Source organism: Salmo salar, chromosome 09, assembly GCF_965601325.2.
Source record: "Salmo salar chromosome 09, fSalSal1, whole genome shotgun sequence".
In the NCBI taxonomy this organism is placed as follows: Eukaryota; Metazoa; Chordata; class Actinopteri; order Salmoniformes; family Salmonidae; genus Salmo; species Salmo salar.
In genome coordinates, this window is record NC_138299.1 from 40,641,702 (window position 1) to 40,664,130 (window position 22,429).

A 22,429-nucleotide genomic window follows, 5' to 3' on the forward strand; every position below is an offset into this window, starting at 1 on the left:
TACTGATGTTAAATACAACGTCACACTGTACTGATGTTAAATACAACGTCACACTGTACTGATGTTAAATACAACGTCACACTGTACTGATGTTAAATACAACGTCACACTGTAAAGATGTTAAATACAACGTCACACTGTACTGATGTTAAATACTGACGTTAAATACAACGTCACACTGTACTGATGTTAAATACAACGTCACACTGTACTGATGTTAAATACAACGTCACACTGTACTGATGTTAAATACAACGTCACACTGTACTGATGTTAAATACAACGTCACACTGTACTGATGTTAAATACAACGTCACACTGTAAAGATGTTAAATACAACGTCACACTGTACTGATGTTAAATACTGACGTTAAATACAACGTCACACTGTACTGATGTTAAATACAACGTCACACTGTACTGATGTTAAATACAACGTCACACTGTACTGATGTTAAATACTGACGTTAAATACAACGTCACACTGTACTGATGTTAAATACTGACGTTAAATACAACGTCACACTGTACTGATATTAAATACAACGTCACACTGTACTGATGTTAAATACTGACGTTAAATACAACGTCACACTGTACTGATGTTAAATACTGACGTTAAATACAACGTCACACTGTACTGATGTTAAATACAACGTCACACTGTACTGATGTTAAATACTGACGTTAAATACAACGTCACACTGTACTGATGTTAAATACTGACGTTAAATACAACGTCACACTGTACTGATATTAAATACAACGTCACACTGTACTGATGTTAAATACTGACGTTAAATACAACGTCACACTGTACTGATGTTAAATACTGACGTTAAATACAACGTCACACTGTACTGATGTTAAATACAACGTCACACTGTACTGATGTTAAATACTGACGTTAAATACAACGTCACACTGTACTGATGTTAAATACTGACGTTAAATACAACGTCACACTGTACTGATGTTAAATACAACGTCACACTGTACTGATGTTAAATAGTGATGAAGAACAACGTCACACTGTACTGATGTTAAATAGTGATGAAGAACAACGTCACACTGTACTGATGTTAAATAGTGATGAAGAACAACGTCACACTGTACTGATGTTAAATAGTGATGAAGGACAACGTCACACTGTACTGATGTTAAATAGTGATGAAGGACAACGTCACACTGTACTGATGTTAAATAGTGATGAAGGACAACGTCACACTGTACGATGTTAAATAGTGATGAAGAACAACGTCACACTGTACTGATGTTAAATAGTGATGAAGAACAACGTCACACTGTACTGATGTTAAATAGTGATGAAGGACAACGTCACACTGTACTGATGTTAAATAGTGATGAAGAACAACGTCACACTGTACTGATGTTAAATAGTGATGAAGAACAACGTCACACTGTACTGATGTTAAATAGTGATGAAGGACAACGTCACACTGTACTGATGTTAAATAGTGATGAAGGACAATGTCACACTGTACTGATGTTAAATAGTGATGAAGGACAATGTCACACTGTACTGATGTTAAATAGTGATGGACAACATCTGATTGCAATATTGCAACCGTCAGGTTAAACCTAATAAGTAGAATATTATTTACCATCTCTGATTGTGCATCTTGTACGACCTTACGTTTCCTAATCTCCTCCATTCTGTCTTGGACGTCACTGAGAGAGGCGCTGTAATAGTCAGAGTACTCCTGAGCCAAGTCCTCAAAGGTTCCCAATGAGCCATCCTAGAGAAGACATGGTCCGTAAGAACAGAGACGAAGACCTACCTCATCACATAGTAAGGATCTACATATCACAGAGCAATAGAGAGTTGGCACAAGCTATCACATCACAGACCCGCATCCGGTGCATAGTACAACAGGAAAACAGTAGACAAGTAAACTGACCATTGTTTTACGACAATCAACATCAGATGTCGTAAAGTGCCGTGGTAGAGAACCGGGGGACTGTGGGAGACCAGGGGCCAGAAAGACTAGTGTGTGTGTGTCTGAGCTACTGGCCCTCCCTCTCCACCAGTAATACAACGCCTACACACTCTCCAGACCTCTTCAGCGGTGACCCCAGAAGCATCGTATGTACAGTAGTCTTTGACCTGACCACTGTCAACAGTATCAACTTGAGAAGTTTTGGTACAAGTACACAGCTCATTGTACCAGAAATGACCAGGAATACTAGTGAGGTGGCTTTTCCTCGATAGGAACCCAGGATCTCAAGACCTACAGGACCCTGCAGAGACATCTGTGTTCTTTAGTGCCCTTTGTTGTGTGGGCTGAAGAAAATTAAAAAGATAGGAAAGGTTTCAGGACTTTTGCAGACTCATCTCCTGCAAATGTCTTCAAAGTATTGCTGATGATTTTCCTCTCCCAAACTGGATATACAAAATAAATAATATAGTGATATCTGTTCTCTGTCCTACAGAGCCAGGCTGATACCATTTACTCTACAACCCTGTTTCTCTCTAATCTGATTTGACATTGTACTCTTCCTTTATGTTTACATGACAGGGACTAGGTGAGGGCTTCATGGATATCGACTACGCTGCTGAATCACATTTTGATATCCCCATATCAGTACTGTTATGGGGATACTCACGAGTTTTCGCAGAGCTGCCTGGAGAACATGCTTAGTCACTGTTTTTCTTCCAAAGAGAAAATAATTATATGAAACATTGGCCAGATCAGCTGTAACCTTGAGCTTCTCACTGATAAGCAGTTTGTGCTGAAGAAGAATGTCTGAGTCAGTGAAATTAAACACCAGGGATGTATCCCAAATTACACCCTATTCCCTTTATAGAGCACTACTTTTGACTAGGGCCCATAGGGTTCTGATCAAAAGGTGTACACTATATAGGGAAATGGGGTACCATTTGAGATGCATCCCTGGTGTTTAATTTTACTGACTCAGACATTCTTCTTCAATATTTCATATCATTATTTTCTCTTTGGAAGAAAAACAGTGACTAAACATCTCCAGCTAAATTCTGAGGAATACAAAGCTGACAAGCAGCTGCTGTTACAGTTGAAGTCAGAAGTGTACATACACTTAGGTTGTAATCATTAAAACTCGTTTTCAACCACTCCACGTCTTGTTAACAAACTATAGTTTTGGCAAGTCGTTTAGGACATCTACTTTGTGCATGACACAAGTCATTTTTCCAACAAATGTTTACAGACAGATTATTTCACTTATAATTCACTGTATTACAATTCCAGTGGGTCAGAAGTTTACACACACTAAATTGACTGTGCCTTTAAACAGCTTGGAAAATTCCAGAAAATGATGTCATGCTTTAGAAGCTTCTGATAGGCTAATTGACATCATCTGAGTCAATTGGAGGTGTACCTGTGGATGTATTTCAAGGCCTACCATCAAACTCAGTGCCTCTTTGCTTGACATCATGGGAAAATCTAAAGAAATCAGCCAAGACCTACACAAGTCTGGTTCATCCTTGGGAGCAATTTCCAAAACGCCTGAAGGTACCACGTTCATCTGTACAAAACAATAGTGTGCAAGTATAAACACCATGGGACCACTCAGCCGTCATACTGCTCAGGACGGAGACGCATTCTGTCTCCTAGAGATTAACGTAATTTGGTGCGAAAAGTGCAAATCAATCCCAGAACAGCAGCAAAGGACCTTGTGAAGATGCTGGATTAAACAGGTACAAAAGTATCTATATCCACAGTAAAACGAGTCCGATATTGAGGCCTTTTTGACATACTAACACATTTTCTAAAACAACATTTGAGGCGACTTACAGTAGAGAAATTAACATTCAATTCTCTGACAACAGCTCTGGTGGACATTCCTGCAGTCAGCATGCCAATTGCATGCTTCCTCCAAACTTCAGATTTATGGCATTGTGTTTTGTGACAAGACTGTACATTTTAGGAGTGGCCTTTTATTGTCCCCAGCACAAGGTGCACTTGTGTAATGATCATGTAGTTGTATCAGCTTCTTGATATGCCACACCTGTCAGGTGGATGGATTATCTTTGCAAAGGAGAAATGCTCACTAACAGGGATGTAAACAAATTTGTGCATAAAATCGGAGAGAATTAAGATTTTTGTGCGTATGGAACACTTCAGGGATCTTTCATTTCAGCTCATGAAACATGGGACCAACACTTTACATGCTGCATTAATATTTTTGTTCAGTATTTATTATTTTTCCAATTTAAAAGGATAATGTAGTACTGTAGTTTAATGTTAGACTTCAAAGTAATATTTCATGCAGTTAGCGGAAGTTCCTAACTGTACTGTATGTACACTATACAGAAGATAGCCCTATTTGGTAAAATATCAAGTCTACAGTCGTAGCAAAAAGTTTTCAGAATTACACAAATATACATTTTTACAAAGTCTGCTGCTTCAGTGTCTTTAGATATTTTTGTCAGATGTTACTATGGAATACTGAAGCATAATTACGAGCATTTAATAAGTGTCAAAGGCCTTTATTGACAATTACATAAAGTTGATGCAAATAGTCAATATTTGCAGTGTTGACCCTTCTTTTTCAAGACCTCCGAAATCCGCCCTGGCATGCTGTAAGTTTGTCAGAAATTGTGGGGTTTTGTTTGTTCACCCGCCTCTTGAGGATTGATCACAAGTTCTCAATGGGATTAAGGTTTAGGGAGTTTCCTGGCCATGGACCCAAAATATCGATGATTTGTTCCCCGAGCCACTTAGTTATCACTTTTGCCTAATGGCAAGGAGCTCCATCATGCTGGAAAAGGCATTGTTCGTCACCAAACTGTCCCTGGATGGTTGGGAGAAGTTGCTCTCGGAGGATGTGTTGGTACCATTCTTTATTCATGGCTGTGTTCTTAGGCAAAATTGTGAGTGAGCCCACTCCCTTGGCTGAGAAGCAACCCCACACATGAATGGTCTCAGGATGCTTTACTGTTGGCATGACACAGGACTGATGGTAGCACTCACCTTGTCTTCTCAGGACAAGCTTTTTTCCGGATGCCCCAAACAATCGGAAAAGGGATTCATCAGAGAAAATGACTTTACCCCAGTCCTCAGCAGTCCAATCCCTGTACCTTTTGCAGAATATTAGTCTGTCCCTGATGTTTTTCCTGGAGAGAAGTGGCTTCTTTGCTGCCCTTCTTGACACCAGGCCATTCTCCAAAGGCTTCACCTCAATGTGTGTGCAGATGCACTCACACCTGCCTGCTGCCATTCCTGAGCAAGCTCTGTACTGGTGGTGCTCCGATCCCGCAGCTGAATCAACTTTAGGAGACGGTCCTGGCGCTTGCTGGACTTTCTTGGGCACCCTGAAGCCTTCTTCACAACAATTGAACCGCTCTCCTTGAAGTTCTTGATGATCCGATAAATGGTTAATTTAGGTGCAATCTTACTGGCAGCAATATCCTTGCCTGTGAAGCCCTTTTTGTGCAAAGCAATGATGACGGCACGTGTTTCCTTGCAGGTAACCATGGTTGACAGAGGAAGAACAATGATTTTAAGCACCACCCTCATTTTTAAGCTTCCGGTCTGTTATTTGAACTCAGTCAGCATGACAGAGTGATCTCCAGCCTTGTCCTCGTCAACACTCACACCTGTGTTAACGAGAGAATCAATGACATGTCAGCTGGTCCTTTTGTGGCAGGGCTGAAATGCAGTGGACATTTTGGGGGGATTCAGTTCATTTTCATGGCAAATAGGGACTTTGCAATTAATTGCAACTCATCTGATCACTCTTAATAACATTCCTGAGTGTTTGCAAATTGCCATCATACAAACTGAGGCAGCAGACTTCGTGAAAATTTATATTTGTGTCATTCTCAAAACTTTTGGCCACGACTGTATATTATGGCAAGAACAGCTCAAATAAGCAAAGAGAAACAACAGTCCATCATTACTTTAAGACATGAATGTCAGTCAATATGGAAAATTTCAAGAACGTTGAAGGTTTCTTCAAGTGCAGTCGCAAAAACGATCAAGCGTTACGATGAAACTGGCTCTTATGAAGACCGCCACAGGAATGAAAGACCCGGAGTTACCTCTTCTGTAGAGGATGAGTTCATTAGAGTTACCAGCCTCAGAAATTGCAGGCCAAATAAATGCTTCACAGAGTTCAAGTAACAAACACATCTCAATATCAACTGTTCAGAGGAGTCTGTGTGAATCAGGCCTTCATGGTCGAATTGCTGCAAAGAAACCACTACTAAAGGCCACCAATAATAAGAAGAGACTTGCTTGGGCCAACAAACATAAGCAATAGACATTAGACCGGTGGAAATTTGTCCTTTGGTCTGGAGTCCAAATTGGAGATTTTTGGTTCCAAGAGCCGTGTCTTTGTGAGACGCGGTGTGGTTGAATGGATGATCTCTGCATGTGTATTTCCCACCGTAATACATGGAGGAGAAGGTGTTATGCTGTGAGAGTGCTTTGCTGGTGACATTGTCTGATTTATTTAGAATTCAAGGCACACTTAACCAGCATGGCAACCACAGCATTCTGCAGCGATACGCCATCCCATCTGGATTGGGCTTAGAGAGACTATCATTTGTTTTTCAACAGGACAATGACCCAATACACCTCCAGGCTGTGTAAGGGCTATTTTACCAAGAAGGAGAGTGATGGAGTGCTGCATCAAATGACCTGCCCTCCATAATCCCCCGACCTCAACCAAATTGAGATGGTTTGGGATGAGTCAGACCGCAGAGTGAAGGAACAGCAGCCAACAAGTGCTCAGCATATGTGGGAACTCCAAGACTGTTGGAAAAGCATTCCAGGTGAAGCTGGTTGAGAGAATGCCAAGAGGGTGCAACGCTGTCATCAAGGCAAAGTGTGGCTATTTGAAGAATCTCAAATATAAAATGTATTTTGATTTATTTAACACTTTTTTGGTTACTACATGATTCCATGTGTTATTTCATAGGTTTAATGTCTTCACTATTATTCTACAATGTAGAAAATAGTACAAATAAAATAAAACCCTTGAATGAGTAGATGTTCTACAACTTTTGACCGGTAGTGTTCATCTCCCATACATGCTATACTCCAACTGCCTCTTTACACTACAGGCCTTACAGTATTTACCCCAAACCTACAACCACAAAGCATGCAGACAACATAAATAAAGCTGAAAATATTACATCAGTTATTATGAATCATTTAAAAAGAGTATGCATCCCTCACACTAGTCCTTTGAGTGGATTTGAATGTGTCTGTACTCTGCCCAACATTATCTCTCTAAACTAAATCAGAAATGATGAATACATTATTTTATAATGAATTTAAAAAGGGTATGTATTCTAGTGTCTTTTCCCCAAACAATCCTGAGTTGTGACCAGGAACTGAAGGCTCACTGGTCTCCTTCTTGTGGTATGATACTAACCCTAACCCTCGTGGTATGATACTAACCCTAACCCTCGTGGTATGATACTGTGACTGACTGGCTCAACTGTCCAGAAAAAAAGAACCATTCATTCGGTTAAATGACATGATGCCCCGGAGGTCAGAAACAGTCAAGTCTAGCTGCTTGGCTGCATGTATCCCAAATGGTACCCTATTCCTTATGAAGGGCATTACTTTTCACCAGGGCCCATTGACCAGGGCCCAAAAATAGTACACTATATAGGGAACAGGGTGCAATTTGGGACACAGACTTTTTCTTTTCACCCATCGAGTTGAGAAATGAATGAACAAATGATCTAGGCTGTTGTCCATTGAGAGGCATAGTACTGTCAGACCACAGACAGATCGCCACTGCGTGCTTCTTATAAACAGTCCATTGTTGGGTGACCACATGATATCTCATGCCTCCCAGCGCTTATTTTGCATGGTATGTTCAACACAATACGTCTTATGTCATTGTAAGCGGCTATGAAAAAATGCTGTCTTGATGTCTTCACTTCTATGAAAAATACCTTCTTACATTATGTTCATGAATGTAATGGCCAGAGTTATATTCCCCATCCAAGATCCTGCTTAATACTTCATTTTGTATACAACCGTCTGATGCTCGTCGGTGAGAGTAGAGGGAAAGCCATAACCAGGCACCTTTGTTACAGTATGACCCCTATACAAACGGGTTGCAGATGCCCTGTGCACGTCCTGACAGGGGAAATCCCCATTGAAACTACTGCACCACAGCATCAGGGCTTCTCTCCCTCTCTAAGCAGTAACTGAGGCAGTCCCCTGTAACAGGTCTCATCAGATCAGAGGAGTAAAGGACAGTCACATCACCAGTTGACAATGGATCTGGAAGGTATCTGAAGACAAAACGTCTTCCTTGTCTCGTGTCCTGAGGCCGCTGTATGTCTGGTGATAAGAGATCTGTCTTATGGTGCTCCTTTCAGAAACAACGCTACAGTGGATATCTCACCTGACCGCTTGTGGTGGAGCTGGAGCTATCTGGGGATGCTCTCACTAACACACACACTTCAGAAAGTCTGAGTCTGGCGTTGCTTCAGATGAAGCATTGCATATAAAAGGTCAAATATAGGCTTGAGCGGTATCCACATTTTTATATTGTCATACCATCCTCTCATCCCGGGATTTATGCCATTACCGGTTTAGTACACAAGGGGGCAGAAAAGTACACAAACCACAGAAAAACCCTTTGGGTGTCGATTACCAGAATGCTAACAAAAATACCACAAGTTATAGAGCATTTACATGCACAACCATATGTAGGAGCTACTGGATGTCAAGATAGCCGTGGCAGCTGTACAGGGAGCTCGTCCAAAGGGCTTTGACTATTTCAAACATGGCAAAAAACTAACAATATGATGCCCCGTCTAGTTATTAATTCAGCCACTTAGATACAGTGCATTCGGGAAAGTATTCAGACCCCTTGACCTTTTCCACATTTTGTTAATTTACAGCCTTATCTAAAATTGATTAAATTATTGTTTTTCCTCATCAATCTTAAGACAATCCCCATAATGACAAAGCGAAAACAGGTTTAGACATGTTTGCAAATGTATTAAAAATAAAACAAATATCTTCGCATAAGTATTCAGACCCTTTGCTATGAGATTTGAAAGTGAGTTCAGGTGCATCCTGTTTCCATTGATCATCCTTGAGATGTTTCTACAACTTGATTGAAGTCCACCTGTGGTAAATTCAATTGATTGGACATGATTTGGAAAGGCACACACCTGTCTATATAAGGTCCCACAATTGACAGTGCATGTCAGAGCAAAAACCAAGGCATGAGATCGAAGGAATTGTCCGTGGAGCTCTGCGACAGGATTGTGTCAAGGCACAGATATGGGGAAGGGTACCAAAAAATGTCTGCAGCATTGAAGGTCCCCAAGAACAGATTGGCCTCCATCATTCTTAAATGGAAGAAGTTTGGAAACACCAAGACTCTTCCTAGAGCTGGCTGCCCGGCCAAACTGAGCAATCGGGGGAGAAAAGCCTTGGTCAGGTGACCAAGAACCCAATGGTCACTCTGACAGAGCTCCACAGTTCCTCTGTGGAGATGGGAGAACCTTCCAGAAGGACAACCATCTCTGCAGCACTCCACCATTTGGGCCTTTATGGTAGAGTGGCCAGACAGAAGCCATTCCTCAGTAAAAGGCACATCAGCCCGCTTGGAGTTTGCCAAAAGGCACCTAAAGGACTCTCAGACCATGAGAAACAAGATTCTCTGGTCTGATGAAACCAAGATTGAACTCTTTGGCCTGAATGCCAAGCCTCACGTCTAGAGGAAACCTGGCACCATCCCTACGGTGAAGCATGGTGGTGGCAGCATCATGCTGTGGAGGAAATTTTCAGCGGCAGGGACGGGGAGACTAGCCAGAATCGAGGGAAAGATGAACGGTGCAAAGTACAGAGAGATCCTTGATGAAAACCTGCTCCAGAGAGCTCAGGACCTCAGACTGGTGGCGAAGGTTCACCTTCCAACAGGACAACGACCCTAAGAACACAGCAAAGACAACGCATGAGTGGCTTCGGGACAAGTCTCTGAATGTCCTTAAGTGGCCCAGCCAGAGCCGGGACTTGAACCCAATCGAACATCTCTGGAGAAACCTGAAAATAGCTGTGCAGCGATGCTCCCTATCCAACCCGAAAGAGCTTGAGAGGATCTGCAGAGAAGAATGGGATAAACTCCCCAAATACAGTTGTGCTAAGCTTGTAGCATCATACCCAAGAAAAAGAGGCTGTAATTGCTGCCAAAGGTGCTTCAAAGGGTCAATGTGATATTTCAGCAGTTTTTTTTATACATCTGCAAAAATGTTGCTTTGTCTTCATGGGGTATTGTTTGTAGATGGATTAAAAAATATATAATTTGCCTCAATTTTAGAATAAGGCTGTAAAGTAACAATGTGGAAAAAGTCAAGGGGTCTGAATACTTTCCGAATGCACTGTCAAAAGAAAGTTAAACTTAGGGGTCCCATTAAGGCAGAAATCTGTGATTTTCACACAGGAAAAATATATAAAATGCAGAAGAAATATTGTTTTGTAAACACAGCTCTAAAATGCTTATTATAATTTCTGCTCGGCATCAGACTAATTTTGTGCTTCAGTTGCACTTCTCCACTCGGATGAGAATTCCCAAAGGGGCATTCTAACAGCAGACAGCGCTCTGACTGACGGGTAGCTACTTTTCGCGGTGTAGCCAGCCTACTTCTTTGTAAAATGCAAGATTAACTTTAAACAAAAAAATAGGAAATGTAGCTGGCTACAATCTTCCTATGATAAACATGATGGCCATGCACCGTAAAAAAAACAACTTTGTTTTCCATTGTTGTCATCTGATGAAAATGAAGCTATTTTCTGCCAGGTGTGTTGCACTATGTATTTTCTGTGAAGGAAAACTACAGTTGCACGTCCCTGATCACTCTACTGAAGCAAAAAAACACTCGACTTTCAATATAAAACACGACCCCTGTAAATACACTGCTGGACTCACCTGCTCCTGCTTTCTCCCGTTGTGCTATTTTACAAACAAACACACGTGACTGGCTCAATCGTAAGCATCATTATGTAAAATAATATGACAGGTGAAATGAACACGATATGCTTTATCTCCTAACGTATTGCACAAGTTGACTGCAGATATTTACTTACATTTCGACAAATATTCACATTTATTGAAAAACTTTAAAGAAATAGTTTCAACGGTATTGACAGTATTGAAAACCCCTCCCGTGGTATATTTCCAAATATCTCGGTATACCGCCAAAAGCTAGTCAAATAGGGGTACCTATATTTGTCCTGTTTCACACATGTACAACCTCTTAATCTGTACAATTATGGTGAAATGGAAAATTTGTTTTTTTGCATATCCCTCCCCCGAGACACCCTCAGAAAATGTGGTCATGGCCAGGGATCAGCCATTATTGACAGCGACCCTGGAGCTATTAGGGTTAAGTGCCTTGCTCAAGGGCAGGGATCAAACAAGCAACCTTTCAGTTACTGGCCCAACGCTAACCACTAGGCTGCCACCAATATAGAGATACAAATCCGCACATCTCTTATATCCTCAGATCGCTCCTCTATATCAATTCCTACTTTTGTGTCAATCATCTCAGCCTAATAAGAGTTAGCAAACACATAGGCCTTCGCATTCACTCCTTCACTCATTCATTCATTCATTCATTCGGACAACTATCAACCATTCAGCAGACACCGATTATGTGCAACAGGCCTGCTACAGTACATATCCCTTTATGTCATGTATCAGCACAGTCTAACAACAGGGGAATGGGTCATATCATACATCATAGCTATCATGTCCATCACAACAATCTCTTAGCGGGGTCATACTGTACACACACCGCTTGGTGAAAACAGGACGACACTAAAAGGGAAGGAACCAGAGACACAGCAAATAACAGCAGATCCAATTATTATGATAAAAACTTCCCCACAGCCACTAAAGAGGTCTATTATTACAGAGCAACGTCGTTCATCCTATGAAAGAAGGCTGACATCAGCAAACCAACACTAAACTAACAGGCATTAGTTCACCAGATGCTCCAGTTGAGCGTGAGAGTAACAGGAAAAGTAAAGAGATCTTTTACAATTCTCACCACAAGTTGGCAGCCTGTTTCTTATACCCCCCCCCCCCCCCCCACTCCCCTCCACTTGCGCTTGACAGGAGGAACGATTAGGGTGGTTAAGTCCGGTTCCTCGTTGTCTTTTCAAACTTGACTGAGTTACTCCTCAGAATACTCAGTGGAGAACAATGCAACTTCAACTCAAAGGAGGAGTGTCCAGCAAACAGAAATATAGCCAGGGCAGCTGTGAGGGTGGGGCTGTGTGTGACCAGCTGAGTCTTTCTGCTCACTACCACACACACACTGACTCGCTGTTCATTCACTAGATAACATAAACCACTCTCTGCTGAGTGTTAGGGTGTGTGTGGTTGTGTGTGTGTGTGTGTGTAACACGCTGTTTCACAAGTTTGAACCACAAAAGTTTGTTTAAGCATGGATAAGGAATTTATACCACAAATAGGTGACGCTCAATGAGTATGGGGCTAAATTAACTTAGACACAGGAGGGGCAAGGTTTAGTGATGATCATTCAGCACAACGTCTCACTGACCACCAGCAGAGGGCAGCAAAAGACAAGTGAACTAGCCCTTCCATAGCTTCTCCCCTTCTTGGTTCACAAAGGGTGAAGGAGACTGAGGGAATCATAAAAAGTTAATTTATATTAAGTATTCTAACAAAAAACATACTATCCGTGATGACAAAGCGTTCTATGTCTTCATAAGATCTTGGACAATCTACTCATGGTCAATATTTACAAAGGGTAGCCATCTGAACAGCCTCTGGTAAGAAACTCCTCCAATCCTCCTAAAACAATCCTAATCAAATGAACGTCTACACGTAAACATAGTCCTATTTCCAGGTACAAAACAGTTTACTGTACTAATAAAATCACAACAGAAGGACTCTGGAAATTAACATTGATGCTCTTGCCCCCCCTCACGGACTAAATTCAAATGTTTTAACAGATCTTGGTCTGACCTTTGGCCCCAATATAAACCTACTCGCCCTAGTATGAGATTAGGGTGGTTAAATCCTGTGTCTGTCTCCTAATATTAACCTCATTGTCTCCAGTGTACAGAGCTATGGCAGGGCAGCCAGAAACACTATCATTAGATCAGTGGTAGTGATTCTAGTGCAGGGGCAGATGGATGAGTGAGCTAGGTATGTGCTGTATTACCCCCCCCCCCCCCACAGGGGGCTGGGGATGGACAGGAGGAGGAGGTGTGCTGTCTGTCTGGGTCTGCCAGTTCCTCCTGAATATGATCATAACAGACAGCTACACACACACACACACACACACACTAGGCTCTTGTTCAATCTGACCTTGTTTGGAATCACATTAAAAAAACGGCATCCCTCTCCTCCCAAGATTATTATAATTGTGGTTTTTAAATGAAAGCTGCAATATGCAACTTTTTGGGTGGTCAGAACAAATTCATTCTCATAGACTTCCTTTCAAGGTGGTAGATCTGGTCTGTGTGTGCTATTTTTATGTTTCCCGTTCTTAAGTTTAGTTTATGCGTCTTTTACTTTCGATTTTGTACAACAAGTTTCAAAACAGCTGGAAATACAATATGTTTGGTTATGGAAAATACATTTCACACCGGTTTAGATGGTACAATGATTCTCCATAAAATACTTGCTTGTTTTGTCACATACTGAAATTAGGCAAACTATTAGAATATTAGCAACCAGGAAACATTTCTATTTCGTTTTTATATTTACGAAGTAAACAGTAGTGGGTCAATTTCCGCAACAACTAGGAGGGTTGAAGCGCGAGGCTAAACTTCCCCGCTGTTTAGGTCCCATTAGCTACCATGTTGTAGCAGTATGAAGCGCACCCGTGCACATGTGCAGACTCTCTGTGTGACTGTGTGAGCGCAAAGTCTTGCATCAAACTCATCTCAGATGGGCCATTCCTCTGCTCAGACGTAAGATCTGGCAGGTGTCCGCAACAACACCTGGATAGGTATTTTGGGTATCAGCTAACCACATCAACGTGGTGTTCCCCTGCATTGATGTTGCATGCATCAACCAATGGTTGGGTGCCACGTCATTAACAGGTTTGTTAATTATTTTATTTCTGTTTACAAAATAGTTTCTTCATGATTCGTTTTGATTTCGTTTACTATAATAACCTTGGCTCCCACCCTCCTCTCTCCCCTTCCATCTTTCCTCCCACCATCTCCCCTTCCTTCCCTCTCTTTATTGACCGACAATAGACCATTACCACACAGAAGAAACCAGTAGACTTGTTCTTGTAATGTTGAGACGTGTTCCACTTATGCTCTCTCCTGCATGAGCTCCCCCGCATAGAGACTGTTGCTATAAGGAAGTGGAAGAGGCTAAACTAAACCGATCGACCACATCAGTACGCCGCAGAGCGGGTGTCTGCTCAGACATTTATTATGTAATATCATTTCTTTCTAACATTCACGGATTAAACGGAACGGCGTTGAAAAGGATCTGAATGACACTTTAAAAGAGGATGGGAATAAGCGAAACGAACGCTGAGCATTTCTCTGTATCAGTAGGCTAACTGCTCTAGCCCAGGGGATTGGGACATTGACCTTAAATCCATTAGCAGGGACTTTCATAGCAGGGTGACAAACGTCCCCCCCAAAAAAATCTCCAGACAAGAAGATCCCCTTTACAATTCAACAGCACAGGCATAAAGGGAGATGGGGGGGAGAGACAGACAGCAAGAGAGATAGCAACCAAGAGGGAGTGATGAAAGAGACAAATGGAGAGAGGGAGATGAGAACATTTTTTTTTAAAGATGGAGAGAGTAAGAGATAGACAGGAGAGGGGGTCGTTTTCCCTCTATGGTTGAGGAGACTGTCTGTCGATTGTTCCTGGCCCCTGAAGCATGTTTAATTCAGAGATTCTGAAATAATTACATCAAGCTTCATGCATTGGTAATTAACCCACATGGCATCTGAGTATCCACACGACACACTCATCACCATGTTGGGCACTACGTTTGACCAGGGCAGACGTCAATCATGGAACAACATGCTAGATGTTAAGACTGCTGAATTGGGTGGGAGAAAATGGAAAAACGTTTTCATAAAGATTCAATGACACCTGCAATAAATTAATAAATTATTGCGCTTTAAATGTACAACATATTATACATTTGCTTCCTCTTGGTTGTAAAAATGTCTGATTACTATCCAGATTTGTCACAAACCACCTGTGAAGCAGAAGCAGTGGATTGGACAGTGAGGAGACAGACAGGATGTTCTGGTGCCGGATGAGACTGGTGCAGGACGAACTGGCCAATAAACTTAATACAGAAAATAACAGGACTTTGACAAATACTTGAATAAATCAAAGATATTCTCAGTATAAACTATTCCGGTAACAACTCTGTCTATAGCCAAACTCAGGTATAACTCTACTCTAGCTAACCTGTTACCTGCCCAGCCTGCTCTCTCCCAGGTATAACTCTACTCTTGCCAACCTGTTACCTACCCAGCCTGCTCTCCCCCAGGTATAACTCTACTGTAACCAACCTGTTACCTGCCCAGCCTGCTCTCCTCCAGGTATGACTCTACTGTAGTCAACCTGTTACCTGTCCAGCCTGCTCTCCCCCAGGTATAACTCTACTGTAGTCAACCTGTTACCTGCCCAGCCTGCTCTCCTTCAGGTATAACTCTACTGTAGTCAACCTGTTACCTGCCCAGCCTGCTCTCCTCCAGGTATAACTCTACTGTAGCCAACCTGTTACCTACCCAGCCTGCTCTCCTCCAGGTATAACTCTACTGTAGCCAACCTGTTACCTACCCAGCCTGCTCTCCTCCAGGTATGACTCTACTGTAGTCAACCTGTTACCTGCCCAGCCTGCTCTCCCCCAGGTATAACTCTACTGTAGTCAACCTGTTACCTGCCCAGCCTGCTCTCCTCCAGGTATAACTCTACTCTAGCCAACCTGTTACCTGCCCAGCCTGCTCTCCTCCAGGTATAACTCTACTCTAGCCAACCTGTTACCTGTCCAGCCTGCTCTCCTCCAGGTATAACTCTACTGTAGCCAACCTGTTACCTGCCCAGCCTGCTCTCCTCCAGGTATAACTCTACTCTAGCCAACCTGTTACCTGTCCAGCCTGCTCTCCTCCAGGTATAACTCTACTGTAGCCAACCTGTTACCTGCCCAGCCTGCTCTCCTCCAGGTATGACTCTACTGTAGTCAACCTGTTACCTGCCCAGCCTGCTCTCTCCCAGGTATAACTCTACTGTAACCAACCTGTTACCTGTCCAGCCTGCTCTCTCCCAGGTATAACTCTACTGTAGCCAACCTGTTACCTGCCCAGCCTGCTCTCCTCCAGGTATAACTCTACTCTAGCCAACCTGTTACCTGCCCAGCCTGCTCTCTCCCAGGTATAACTCTACTGTAACCAACCTGTTACCTGTCCAGCCTGCTCTCTCCCAGGTATAACTCTACTCTAGCCAACCTGTTACCTACCCAGACTGCTCTCCTCCAGGTATAACTCTACTGTAGTCAACCTGTTACCTACCCAGCCTGCTCTCCTCCCAGGTATAACTCTACTGTAGACAACCTGTTACCTACCCAGACTGCTCTCCTCCAGGTATAACTCTACTGTAGCCAACCTGTTACCTAACCAGACTGCTCTCCTCCAGGTATAACTCTACTGTAGCCAACCTGTTACCTGCCCAGCCTGCTCTCCTCCAGGTATAACTCTACTCTAGCCAACCTGTTACCTGTCCAGCCTGCTCTCCCCCAGGTATAACTCTACTGTAGCCAACCTGTTACCTACCCAGCCTGCTCTCATCCAGGTATAACTCTACTGTAGTCAACCTGTTACCTACCCAGCCTGCTCTCCTCCAGGTATAACTCTACTCTAGCCAACCTGTTACCTACCCAGCCTGCTCTCCTCCAGGTATAACTCTACTCTAGCCAACCTGTTACCTACCCAGACTGCTCTCCTCCAGGTATAACTCTACTGTAGTCAACCTGTTACCTACCCAGACTGCTCTCCTCCAGGTATAACTCTACTGTAGCCAACCTGTTACCTACCCAGCCTGCTCTCCTCCAGGTATAACTCTACTCTAGCCAACCTGTTACCTGCCCAGCCTGCTCTCCTCCAGGTATAACTCTACTGTAGCCAACCTGTTACCTGTCCAGCCTGCTCTCCTCCAGGTATAACTCTACTCTAGCCAACCTGTTACCTGCCCAGCCTGCTCTCCTCCAGGTATAACTCTACTGTAGCCAACCTGTTACCTGCCCAGCCTGCTCTCCTCCAGGTATAACTCTACTGTAGTCAACCTGTTACCTACCCAGCCTGCTCTCCTCCAGGTATAACTCTACTCTAGCCAACCTGTTACCTACCCAGCCTGCTCTCCTCCAGGTATAACTCTACTGTAGTCAACCTGTTACCTGCCCAGCCTGCTCTCCTCCAGGTATAACTCTACTGTAGTCAACCTGTTACCTACCCAGCCTGCTCTCCTCCAGGTATAACTCTACTGTAGCCAACCTGTTACCTGCCCAGCCTGCTCTCCTCCAGGTATAACTCTACTCTAGCCAACCTGTTACCTACCCAGCCTGCTCTCCTCCAGGTATAACTCTACTCTAGCCAACCTGTTACCTGTCCAGCCTGCTCTCCTCTAGGTATAACTCTACTGTAGTCAACCTGTTACCTACCCAGCCTGCTCTCCTCCAGGTATAACTCTACTCTAGCCAACCTGTTACCTGCCCAGCCTGCTCTCGCCCAGGCAAAGGCCAACTGACCACATAAATACTCTTTCCAGGAACTCTCGGCCGCTATGAGTGTCCCATCATGATTGCCCCAAAACACATTTCTACCATAAATGCGTAATTTCCCATGGACATGTACCATAAAACAACAGTTTTACATAAACACACACTTTAATAACTTGCGCCATAATGCATCAGGTAGGTTAAATTAAATGATTATTCTCTACCAACACTTTCATCGTTATTCTAATAATATATTTCACATTGCTAGAGCATGTATGTTTAAAATGGCCAGCTTTATACACGGTAGAAACATGGTTAACAAGTTACATTGTTTTAGTAACTGGCGTGCACAACAAACAATTGACTTTGGCACCTTATGTCAAAGTATTGTTGGCAAATGGAATGTGCAACCCTATCCAACATTCTCTTTTGTTGCAGGATTCTTGACTATACCTTGAATAGAAACAAATAGTTTCTCCAACCAATCATTTGTTTCAGTATCACAGTCTATAAGTCACGGTCATGCGCTCCACGACACCGCCCCTCTGAAAGATGTGAAGCTCCCTTAAATATTGCAGTGTATATGGCAACTGTGTACAATTGTGCTTTATTTTATTGTTTCTTAGCTAGCAGACCCAAGATATTGCTCATAAATCCTCAAAACGTTGGAATGACTGACTGTTCCTCATCAAAACATCACTTACATTTTAGAGCCATTAAATGTGTGTTTGATACAAGCTGCGCCATACTTGGAGGTATATGACTTATAATTCATGACTAATTATTACATTTCCAAAGTATTTCTGCTTAAATCCTTTTGGTTGAACCATTCTGCATTATTCAGGTTAAGATTATTTTTTCATAACCTGGTCACTGAGTTACATCTTATCCAGCTCGTTTGGAAACATTATGTTCCTCATTTATGTATGTATGTGAAGCACTGTCTGCACTGCATTTTACTCTATGAAATGTGCTACATAAATAACATTTAAATTGATTTGATCATGGAAATATGAAATGGAATGCTTCTCACTGAATCCTCCTTTGAGCCTCAATCTCAACCAACACTAACTGGACACAGCAGGAGACTGGTGTGGCGTCTGTGCATTCAGGTGGCTGAACACAAATTGACAGGGCTGAGAAACGTGGTCATGAGGGCGTTAAAACCAGTCCATGTGTGAGTCGCCCACACAGAGAGTAAGGTTAGATATTGACTGAAAGAATCTGTGGGATTCACGGTGCATATTCAAATCGCTACAACAGTATTCTGTTCTCTTATTTCTTCTGCATAATGTTCTCCCCTTTGCCAATGTGCTCAGAATTATTTTTAAGCGTACAAAATATGCCGGTTTCAATGGGCATGAGTACAGAGCCCAACTGCCCTAGGAGGCTCTATTAGCGGGCCTGTGAGCTGCCGTTAGTGGGAGAAGGATCAGACTGGTTCAATGCCCCATACTGTAATGTAAAAGGTCAATAGTAGCCAATCAGACTCTCACCTGACAGAGTGGCACACCAGGTCCAATACAGATACAGTATGAAACATAACACCTTGTCCTCTGTGATTTATTGTGAAACCATAACCAGTGTTCAAAGTCACTCTGGATTCTCATGCAATTCTTCTGATGGAAGTAAGAGAATGCTGCTAGCTTGGCTAATTGCTTTAATGACTCCCCTCCACAGTGGAATCAGTATTGGATCATGTAGCTAAGGATGTCCTTTGGAAGGGGACAGAAGGAGGAGATGGGGAGTTTGAGTCAAAGTACACTGAAAAACTGAAGTCAGACAGAAGACAAGGTTCCCAGCGCTGTAGTGATGTCTGTGGGAGCTTTTGGTTGTCAAGTGGAGCCGAGTGTAATTAGTGGAGAGATAGTGTAGAGAAGGTGGAGTAGAGGTTAGAGAGGAACATTTGAAGTTCATGAGCAGTTTGTTAGATTCAGTCTCTTGAAAAAATGATCTCCCATAGGGCAGAGACAGGCCATCACTCAGAACACTCCCACAGGAACACTCAGAACACTACCACAGTTAAGAACCCTTAAAACAAAAATAAAAGAACATTTAGAACAGCTCCTTTTCAATCACTATGTACTCCACGCTCTCTTTCTCCTTCACAGCACAGCCAAAAGCGCTGAGCGCGCATTACATTTACTTCAGTCAGTTAATGCTCTACTTAGACAATAGGCTTTTAGTGATGAGGGCTCTGTTGAAACAAGTAATTTTGTCTCTGGTGCAACAAACCTCTCAAATGGCCCCTCTCTCTAGTTCACAGCACACCTGTGTGTCACCAATGACACCCTATTCACTATATTATTGCACTACTTTGACCAGAGCCCTATGGCCCAGGTAAAAAGTAGTTAAGGGAATAGGGTGCAATTTTGGAAGGCGCCATTGTACAGCTTCAATGGAATTTAGGGACCACAAAGGAAATACTGTAGATATTTTTTGGGCGATATCCCTGTCACGTTTATAACATTCACTGTGAGTATGTGTTTTTTTTAAACTGGCAAATAAAATCAAATAGGCCACAGTTAGTATCTCTGTCCTGATTGATATCTCCATCACCTGTTTGTCTTCATGTGCTACCCTGTCTCTTAACATCCCCACTCACTGTCTCTTGCTTCCCTTTCTTCCATCCCTCCGGCTCACTTTTTCCCCCTAATCTCTGGATCGCTCTCTTTCTATGGAATATTTCTCTATCCCTGTCAGGCATCTCCCCAACTGTTTTCAAGAATAACCAAAATAGGTCCTTTACATCAGAAAACACATTAAGTGAAGTAAAAAAAAATGGGATGCATGAATAAATACTAATGTAGACTAATGGCCTTAAATGGAGGTTGTGACTCAGTCACAGATGTTTCAGCATTGTGGCTAGAAGCATCTCAGTCACCCAGAGAGTTCAGATCAAGGTCACGTATAGTACAGTGCACACATTCTCAGTATGTGTAGGTTATCCCTGCGGGAATTAAACCCACAACCTTCGAATGGCTAGAGCCATGCTCTTACCAACTGAACCAAACAGAACCAAAAGAGGTAGAAACCCCCTCAGTTTAAAAAAAGCACACCAGATTAAAAAAGAGGAAACAGAGGATTTATTTGCTGTGCCCCATCCTGTAAAATGAAACAAATTCAGGAGAGGAGCAGATAGGGGAAATCCCTGGGCCCTAGCCTTAAAAGGTGCAATCTGCAATATCCCTCAGTTTTACAGCAGGGATGCAGTTTCTCTGAAAAACGAATTACATACTGTAGCTTTAAAGCAAATCAGATTAAAGGAGGAAGTGGAGGATTTATTAGCAGGGTCTCATTGTGCAAGGAGGGACAGGTTAACACTGTACCTGTCCACCTGTTTCCTCTCATTCCTCATAAAACATTCTGCACATCCTGCATTTCCCTTATCTGAGCTATTGTTATGGACACCCACCCACCCTTCCTGTTTATATGCTGACTGGCTGGGACACCAGTGCACATGACATAGAAGATGCATTTCTGGTTTGATTGTGGGTTTACAGTCCTAATAAATATATAATAAATAAAAACAATGGTAAGAATAAGAGGACCAAGACAAAGGTAGACAGAGAGAGCCATTATGCTGCTCTTCATTAGACAAACTACTGAGGCCAAAGTAAAGGGCATCTCTAAGACCAATTTACAGTGTTTGTTAACCAGTGTAGTAGAGCTCAATAGTAGATGCTTGTGAATGAGCCAGACAAGGACACAGTGGTGCTCCACTGCTCCCATGGACGACATGTATCGTTGAGCAGCTATGGGAAGTCATCTCTCACTCACTGACCAAAAGCCATCAAAGCAACAGCAGATTCTGTTAAAACTCTAATCTCCCATACATCTCAAATGACAGATTAAACTGGGAACCCTATGGATACTAGGGCTGGGAATTGCCAGGGACCTCACGATACGACATTATCATGATACGTTAGGTGCCAATACGATATGTAATTGCATTCTCACAATTCTATATGCATTGCGATTCTACTACTGCAATTTTATTTTGATTTGATGTTCCAAACATATTGCTCACTATAGGTCTGCTGCAGAGAGACAAAAGAAATGTGCTTTGGTCAGTCGTGCTGAAAACATGTTGGCTCACTATTTAAAAAGATGGAGAACAAGCTATAGGATTGATCGTGATAACCTGCTTTCATCAACACTTTACACATTTTTCTAAAGACATTTCTCAAATGAGCATAGACTGCAATACTTCACAAGTGTAACGGTTGTCTTCATAAATGGACCAAGGCGCAGCAGGTATGTGAATACTCATGGTTATTTATTACCAAAAAAGAGTAAAGCATCCACTTGAAAAAACAATGAAGGTGACAACAGTAACAGTTTTACAGGCTATAAACGCAGTGTAAAAACAACCACCCACAACCCCAGTGACAAACATACTCCTACATATATGACTCCCAATCAGGAACAACGATCCCCAGCTGTTCCTGATCAGGAGTCACAAGACACACAGAACAATCAAACACACACACAAGACTGCCACGTCCTGACCCCCAAACTACTACAACAGCTCCATCTGCTGGTCAGGACATGACAGTACCCCCCCCTCAAGGTGCAGACCCCGGAATGCACCTAACCACAAAAAAACACCAACAAACAAAATCCCCAACAAAACCCATAAACACTAACCCTTAAACAATAAGGGAGGGAAGGGAGGGTGGCTGCCGTCACCGACGGCACTGTGCTACA

The 22,429-nt window shown here is 42.6% G+C and overlaps 1 protein-coding gene across 5 annotated transcripts in view; it reads right to left on the reverse strand.

The window, feature by feature from the left end:
* Positions 1-22,429, reverse strand: part of LOC106611319 (SAM and SH3 domain containing 1b) — a 116,558-nt gene that overhangs the window by 23,525 nt on the left and 70,604 nt on the right. For 3 of the 5 annotated variants that reach the window (XM_082955774.1, XM_082955775.1, XM_045723665.2), the window contains exon 2: positions 1,626-1,760. The exons of 1 other annotated variant lie outside the window; for it this stretch is intronic. In XM_082955774.1, the coding sequence (XP_082811900.1) occupies positions 1,626-1,760 (135 nt within the window). Of the gene's footprint in view, positions 1-1,625; positions 1,761-12,034; positions 12,180-22,429 lie in introns of those variants that run through there. One more of the 5 variants, XM_082955777.1, reaches the window with a different exon arrangement.